General features: G+C 36.1%; 1 protein-coding gene across 1 annotated transcript; it reads right to left on the bottom strand.

The window, feature by feature from the left end:
• Nucleotides 1-5,882: 5,882 nt before the first annotated feature.
• Nucleotides 5,883-6,530, bottom strand: LOC133523129 (uncharacterized). The gene has a single exon (XM_061858641.1). It carries the CDS (start codon nucleotides 6,528-6,530, stop codon nucleotides 5,883-5,885), a length of 648 nt encoding a protein of 215 aa, XP_061714625.1.
• Nucleotides 6,531-8,497: the final 1,967 nt, after the last annotated feature.

Genomic DNA, 8,497 nt, shown 5'->3' with positions numbered 1-8,497 from the left:
CAGATTCATATAAAGCACGTAATCACCAGTAACTGGGCTCAGCACATCTTGCCCATGGCTCTCATATCACTGCCTACCTCCTCGAGACTAACGTCACCCCCGCCAGGAGACCTCTCTGCTATTCTACAAATTCAAATCATTTTATGCATAATATTTTTTTTATAAATTGAATTGAATGTAGGAAATATATATAGTCAGACTAAGATAACTCTGCGGCGATTTTTATAGCACAGACGTGCAAGTTTTATTTTAAACGTCAAACTCCTATGGAATTATGTCGTTTCTGACTTTAAATTTATATGTTAAATTGTAAAAAAAATACATACATATACATACGCCTGATTAAGCTCATCTTTGTTGTCCCGTTCATCGTTCAAAGGGTCTACCGCGAACTCCGCTGTTCGAAATATGGCACCTGTCTGTCCAAATAAGTAACATGCCTTGCGACGTCTACTTAAACATATATCTGTGGGTGCGGTGCGACGTATGCAGTCGTATTTGCATTTCATTACGCTTGTTAGTGTTTATACGTTCCTAGAGTGTTATTCAGAAGAACTATTTAATATAAATATAAAACCAATTAAATGAGGGTACCAGTATGATCAGCATTATTAGTACCTAATGGATGAAACTGTGTGTCAAATATATTTACTATTTTCTAAACGTTTTACAATAAGGGTTTAAAGGGATGATTCCCACTATGTTAAGCAATTACGGCCCAATTCGAACAATGCTTATAAGATGTCACACTGATCTGTCAGTATCAAAAGTGACATTTCTTCAACCAAGAATGTCACTTTTGACACTGACAGTTCGGTGTCGCATCGGTGTTACATCTTAAAAACATTGTTCGAATTGAGCCGTTAGAGTGTGGAAGATAGTTTTGAACGTGAACTGTACAAATATATTTGTAATTAGAGTATTAGAGGATGTTAGATACTATTGGCGCGAAGTTTCATCCGCTATTATTGATGCTGACTGTACTTACGGGCCGTTTAAGTCTAGTTATACGAGCAATTTAAACAACACATACTTTTTTCTGTATCCTTTTCTTTTGATGTGTTAAATGTGCATTTCACATTTAAAACCTTTGTAATATTATACAGGTTATATATTATGTTTGTTTTTATTCCCGGCAATATTTTGCGATTTGAATATAGAGGATGTTTTTTTAGTTACCTGCAATAATTTACGGGGTTAATATATAGGTTATACGGAGCAACTTTTACTATGGGTGCAACCCCGAAATCGAGAAAAAAAATTACTCTCCCATACAAAATACTAACATCAGACTTGCGAAATAATTGAGACAGCCAATTTTTATTTGCGATTTCGCAGTTGCTGGCATAGTAAAAGTTGATCAGATCAAGATTGCAGATGAATAAAAAATCCTCTGGTCATAATGAGCACCCCCAACCCCGAAATCGAAATCGAAAATGGCTCTCCCATAGAAAGCAATAACATTTGACCAGCCAAAATATTTGAACAGCCAAGTTTTGGAAAATTAGCCAATTACGAAAATCACAATCACAAACAAAAGGTTTAAGTTTATTAGGAAAGGGCCATGTTATTTACCTGGGATCTCCTATTAGGATCGAAAAAGCTCGCGACTCGAAGGTACAGTTGCAGGCGTACATAGGCTATGGATACTCCTTACCATCAGGCAGGCCGTATGCTTGTTTGCCATCGACGTAGTATAAAAAAAAAGGTAAAAAAAAAAACAGAATTTGAAAAGACACAACTAAATAAAATGACTATGGACTATCCTGATGGATATTGAGGTTAAATTCAATAAAGTTGACGTCATTGATAAATTTACATTTTTTCCTTATTTACAAAGGAGCAAGGTGCTAATGTGTAAACATGTCATTGAGGTCGTCTGTGATATGTCCATGCCAAATAAACTCTCTGTCTTTCTACTTTTAGGTTATTAGTATTACCATTAATCGTGACGTAATCGTTAGTAAAGAATACAAGGTTTTTTAACCCACGGCGAATTATTATATAAGTACTTAATTCAATTACAGCCAGTTATTGTATAATTAAATTGATCTTTTGCGATGGTTGAACTTTGGTTAAATCCCCAATTCTAAAATACATCCTATCAGATTTTCCTCTACTTGCCTTAAAACTCGATTAATCCAAAAGCACTTTCATCGAAAATCTGCAACAACAATAAAATTAATCAGTGCATCTCATCATTGAACTCAAACTCGGCTGGATGGCTGAATGCCGTATGTGACCAGTCAACGTAATGATATGTGACATTATTCGTTTAAAGGGTCGATATATCGCTGATCCCTATTATCCGGTGCATTAAAGCAATACCATCGATTGTTCAGATGGACTAATGGACCGCGTTATGCGTGATGGAGTGAGGCACGTTATTCTGAGCGACGAATGGGATTCGATGCGACTTATGTATGTGCAATTTTAGACTGCATAAACTTGAATATGTAGTTTTTCGGATATTTAAATCGTGATATATTTTGTACAAGTACAGTGTCGTGTAAAATACGGTGATCGCGTAGCTACGACGTGACCTTAGAAAATGAGTTTTGTTTTTTTTTTTCATTATTTGAAAAGTGAAATGTAACTTACAAGATTTACAAGCGTCCCTGCTATTTTTAAATCTAGAGACATGCTTCAGTTCAAACATATAAATAGTACCATATGAGACACAAGTACGATAATTTCTACGATAATATGAGTTTTCACGTGTATGTTATATAGGTTTTTTACCTAACTTGTCCTGTTACAAATATGATGCGATACAATTATGTTTAAAATAAATAAAATAAATAAATAATTCAGCCTATACACGTCCCACTGCTGGGCACAGGCCTCCTCTCATGCGCGAGAGGGCTCGGGCTATAGTCCCCACGCTAGCTTAATGCGGATTGGGGACTTCACATACACCTTTGAATTTCTTCGCAGATGTATGCAGGTTTCCTCACGATGTTTTCCTTCACCGAAAAGCTAGTGGTAAATATCAAATGATATTTCGTACATAAGTTCCGAAAAACTCATTAATACGTGTATGTTTAAAAATACACTATATAAAAACAACCTGGTTACATGTTGCATAATACCCAATGAGAAAAGTGTCAGCTGCGCTCTATCGATGAGTTCACAACCATTTCACAAACTGTAAGTGCAGAGAGAATTAATTTGCAAAACAAATGAGCGCCAACAAAAATAAGAAATAATTTATTCATAATATTACAGGGGTACGTAATAATCGGTGAATATTTTAATTGCTTTATAGGTAATTTGAGAGCGATTGAGAAATATTTACTTTGTAATTGTTTGACGAAATGTAAATTTGATGTATATTTTTTTGCTAGCCATTATTTTTGTTGGTTAAACATTTACTTTGGATTTGATACAATGCCCTTCTTAGTCAGTTACAGGTTAAATACGTGTTAATAAAAAAACATTTTTGACCTATCCTATAATTTTTTTTTAATCTAACCCATACGTGTGGGTTATCTATGGATAGGTCTTCAATATCATTTTTAGGGTTCCGTAGCCAAATGGCAAAAAACGGAACCCTTATAGATTCGTCATGTCCGTCTGTCTGTCCGATTCTGTCACAGCCACTTTTTTCCGAAACTATAAGAGCTGTACTGTTCAAACTTGGTAAGTAGATGTATTCTATGAACCGCATTAGGATGTTTACACAAAAATAGAAAAAAAACAATAAATTTTGGGGGTTCCCCATACTTAGAACTGAAACTCAAAAAATCTTTTTTCATCAAACCCATACGTGTGGGGTATCTATGGATAGGTCTTCAAAAATGATATTGAGGTTTCTAATATCATTTTTTTCTAAAATGAATAGTTTGCGCGAGAGACACTTCCAAAGTGGTAAAATGTGTGTCCCCCCCCCCGTAACTTCTAAAATAACAGAATGAAAAATCTAAAAAAAATATATGATATACATTGCCATGTAAACTTCCACCGAAAATTGGTTTGAACGAGATCTAGTAAGTAGTTTTTTTTTAATACGTCATGAAATTAAAAAAAAAAAAAATTTTTCATCATACCCATACGTGTGGGGTATCTATGGATAGGTCTTCAAAAATGATATTAATGTTTCTAATATCATTTTTTTCTAAACTGAATAGTTTGCGCGAGAGAACCTTCCAAAGTGAAAAAAAGTGTGTCCCCCCCCCCCGTAACTTCTAAAATAACAGAATGAAAAATCTAAAAAAAATATATGATATACATTGCCATGTAAACTTCCACAGAAAATTGGTTTGAACGAGATCTAGTAAGTAGTTTTTTTTTTAATACGTCATGAAATTAAAAAAAAAAATTTTTTTTCATCATACCCATACGTGTGGGGTATCTATGGATAGGTCTTCAAAAATGATATTAATGTTTCTAATATCATTTTTTTCTAAACTGAATAGTTTGCGCGAGAGAACCTTCCAAAGTGAAAAAAAGTGTGTCCCCCCCCCCTGTAACTTCTAAAATAACAGATTGAAAAATCTAAAAAAAATATATGATATACATTACCATGCAAACTTCCACCGAAAATTGTTTTGAACGAGATCTAGTGAGTAGTTTTTTTTTTAATACGTCATAAAATTTAAAAAAAATTTTTTTCATCAAACATATACGTGTAAGGTATGTATGGATAGGTCTTCAAAAATGATAGTTAGGTTCCTAATATCATTTTTTTCTAAACTGAATAGTTTGCGCGAGAGACACTTCCAAAGTGGTAAAATGTTGAACAAGATCTAGTAAGAAGATTTTTTTTTAATACGTCTTAAATTGTACGGAACCCTTCATGCGCGAGTCCGACTCGCACTTGGCCGCTTTTTTTCTAAACTGAATAGTTTGCGCGAGAGACACTTCCAAAGTGATAAAATGTGTGCCCCCCTGTAACTTCTAAAATAACAGAATGATAAAACAAAAAAAAATATATGATATACATTACCATGCAAACTTCCACCGAAAATTGGTTAGAACGAGATCTAGTAAGTAGTTTCTTTTTTTCATACGTCATAAAATTAAAAAACAAAAATTCATCTAATCCATACGTGTGGGGTATCTATAGATAAATAAATATTATAGGACATTATTACACAAATTGACTAAGTCCCACAGTAAGCTCAATAAGGCTTGTGTTGAGGGTACTTAGGCAACGATATATATAATATATAAATATTTATAAATACTTAAATACATAGAAAACACCCATGACTCAGGAACAAATATCCATGCTCATCACACAAATAAATGCCCTTACCAGGATTCGAACCCGGGACCATCAGCTTCATAGGCAGGGTCACTACCCACTAGGCCAAACCGGTCGTCATAGATAGGTCTTCAAAATGATATTGAGGTTTCTAGTATCATTTTTTTCTGAACTGAATAGTTTGCGCGAGAGACACTTCCAAAGTGGTAAAATGTGTCCCCCCCCCGGTAACTTCTAAAATAACAGAATGATAAAACTAAAATAATATATGATATATATTACCATGCAAACTTCCACCGATAATTGGTTTGAACGAGATCTAGTAAGTAGTTTTTTTTAATACGTCATAAATGGTATGGAACCCTTCATGGGCGAGTTCGACTCGCTCTTGGCCGCTTTTTGCTGTTCTGTCGCCATGCATGATTTGTATATCCATGCTAAATTGCAGTTTTCTAGCACTAACAATCACGGAGTAAAGCCGCGGACGGACAGACGGACATAGCGAAACTATAAAATAATAAATAAATAAAAATAATAAAAATAATTTATTTCAGGTATATCAGGCACCCATAAGACACATTACAAAAAATACTAAAAATAGATTAAATAACTAATAAATGATTACAAAAATAAATTAAATTAATTAATTATTAGCGGCACTAGGTAGAAATCATCACTTTGTTTGGCCAGTGATGATTTCTACCCAGTGTTTTGTCATGGGGCAGTTCAAGCGCTCAGCGAACATGCTCAGGATGGTGTTGGAGCTGCCGCGTACTCTGTTCAGCAGTGACGCTACTCTCTTCCTTCTGACGGCGTGCAAGCCATCAGTGCGCGCCTCTGCGAACATAGCCGACGCACTGGAACGTCGCGGCAGCTTCATCAGCATCCTGAATATGTTATTATATAGAACCCTGAGCGTATTGTATGTGCGCTGCGTATGACTCACCCACAGGCTGCTGGTGTAGAAGGTTTGGCAATAAGCCTTAAATAATGTGATTTTTACTTCCTTCGTACACCGAGCGAACCTGCGGGCAATCATGTTACCTCGCACAGACAAGGCCCTCCTCTCCCTCTCTATATCCGCATCGTCTCGCAAGTCCGGCGTGACTATGTGCCCTAGATATTTAAACTGGTCCGCTACCTTTAGTGGAACGCCGCCCAACATTACCGGAGGCACAACTGTCGGGTTATATTTATTCGATTTAAATATCATAACTTCACTCTTTTTAGAGTTGTACCTCAAGCCATGTTGTTCGGCATAATTCTCACATTTGTTAACCAGTTGCCTAATTGCGTTGATGGAGGGTCCCAGCAGCACCATGTCATCAGCATAGCTAATATTATTGATACTGACTGGTTCACATAAAGGTTGAACAGAATAGGCGACGACAACCCCCCTTGCCTGACACCACACTCAAGCCTATATTCGTCGGACATTGTATTCAACCATCTCACCTGATTGACCTGGTTGCCATACCAATATTTTAAAAGGGTAATACATTCAGCGGGCACGGTAGTACTGCTTAGCTTTTCCCACAATAGGCGGTAAGCAACCAGGTCAAAAGCCTTAGACAAGTCCAGGAAGCAGGCATAGACCGGTGTTTTCCTGTCCTTGTAGTATCCGATAGCCCGCTTAAGACACACAATTGCCGTCTCAGTGGACAAACCAGCTCTAAATCTATAAGGGTTCCTAATGGACTATTGTCATCAGATCCCGCATTTCACGGTTTTCACCAACGAATGTAAGATAACTTACCACAGAGGAGAACGTCGTCTCAAATACTTAAAGCCAATATCTCGGCTGGTTCAAGTGGGAGAAAATCTAAAAATGGCTGAAGCCCAACCTTCCGACGCCTCTGTATTAATTGTGCCGGAGTTTAAATGCCAAGACGTGTAACAAAACTGAACGCGAAATGCTGACTACTGGAATTACGCCAAAGCGTGGTAAGTCCTGCTACGTAAGCAAGGAATAAAATTCAATAAGAGAGGAAAAAACTCGACAATCGGTTCATTTATACTCGTTCTTCGAGAACGATAATAATTATGTTCACTACACATGGTCCTTGACTTGACTGATGTCGAATTGATTCGGACTTCGGATTTATCTCCCTGACAACACGAAATCGCTGTCAACTCAACCATCAATTTCAACTCGATTTTAATCAGCCGTTAGGCTAAATAGATGTATTTTGCTATTAAATAGAAATTTACGATACACGTGCAAAAAATAGGAAATTCGCAACGAGTGATGATAAAACTGATAAATTAAAACACGACCGAAAGGTAAAAAAATATTTACAGTACACATGGTGCTACCTTCCCGCACGCGTGCGGGAATGAGCACTTTCCGTGCATATGTCGAAACCTTAAAGAGCTATAACTATGTACTGCAAATATTGTACGATCTACGTGCGACATTTTACTCCCTTCGGTCGTGTTTGAACTTATCACCACTCGTTGCGAATTTCCTATTTTCTGTACTTGTATCGTAAATAACTATTCCATTACACTATGGACTACGAAACCCTAAAAAATACACAACGCAGTTGCAGTAACCTGCCTGCTCTGTTTCTAACAATTGTTAAAAATCAGGTCGAACCGACAAGTGTCATGAATACAAGTTTATTGCAATAAATGAACAATAGTCGAATAGTGGAGGACAATGCGTTGTAATTATGGCAACGATAAACTGACATACAGTTGTAAAGCAGTGACAGTCGGGTGACCCTCGGTGTCAGTAAGCGTGGCACAATGCAATGGCGGCAAGCGGGGTACAGCTTCAAAATCAAAAGATGACATTTTTAATCAAGAATCTTATTAAAGGTCCATGCAAAATTTAAATTACCAATACTTTAAAAATAATCCAAGTAGCCATAGGTGCAAATCAGCAAACAAACCATCTTATTAAAGCCTACATTATAATCTTCCGACATCTTATATAGGTATTTAAATCAGTCATAAGGAAAGGACTCATTAAGTGTTATTTTAATCTTTAAATTTGAAAATAAAAGAAACTACCAATCTTAATATATTTGATATTTTCAGTGACAAAAAAGTATAAATTCCGCTTGATGACATTGGAGCTACTTTAATGGTGTCACATTATTTAAGAACCCCATGAAACGACATCGTCGAAAATACCACACAATAGGTCCGTTATCAACCGATGTAACTTTTTCTTTAGATTATGACATCTATTTGAGATAATATATATAGTAGTGTGACTACTTAAAAACACAAATCAGAACATATTTGATACCTAATATAATAAGATTTATTTCCTAGTTG

Source organism: Cydia pomonella, chromosome 11, assembly GCF_033807575.1.
Source record: "Cydia pomonella isolate Wapato2018A chromosome 11, ilCydPomo1, whole genome shotgun sequence".
In the NCBI taxonomy this organism is placed as follows: Eukaryota; Metazoa; Arthropoda; class Insecta; order Lepidoptera; family Tortricidae; genus Cydia; species Cydia pomonella.
Note: the sequence above shows the minus strand (reverse complement) of the source record. Positions and strands in the feature narration are given on the sequence as shown.

Bases quoted from the DNA above. Each gene is read 5' to 3' on its own strand.
- LOC133523129 (XM_061858641.1), bottom strand. From the start codon at position 6,530: ATGGTGCTGCTGGGACCCTCCATCAACGCAATTAGGCAACTGGTTAAC.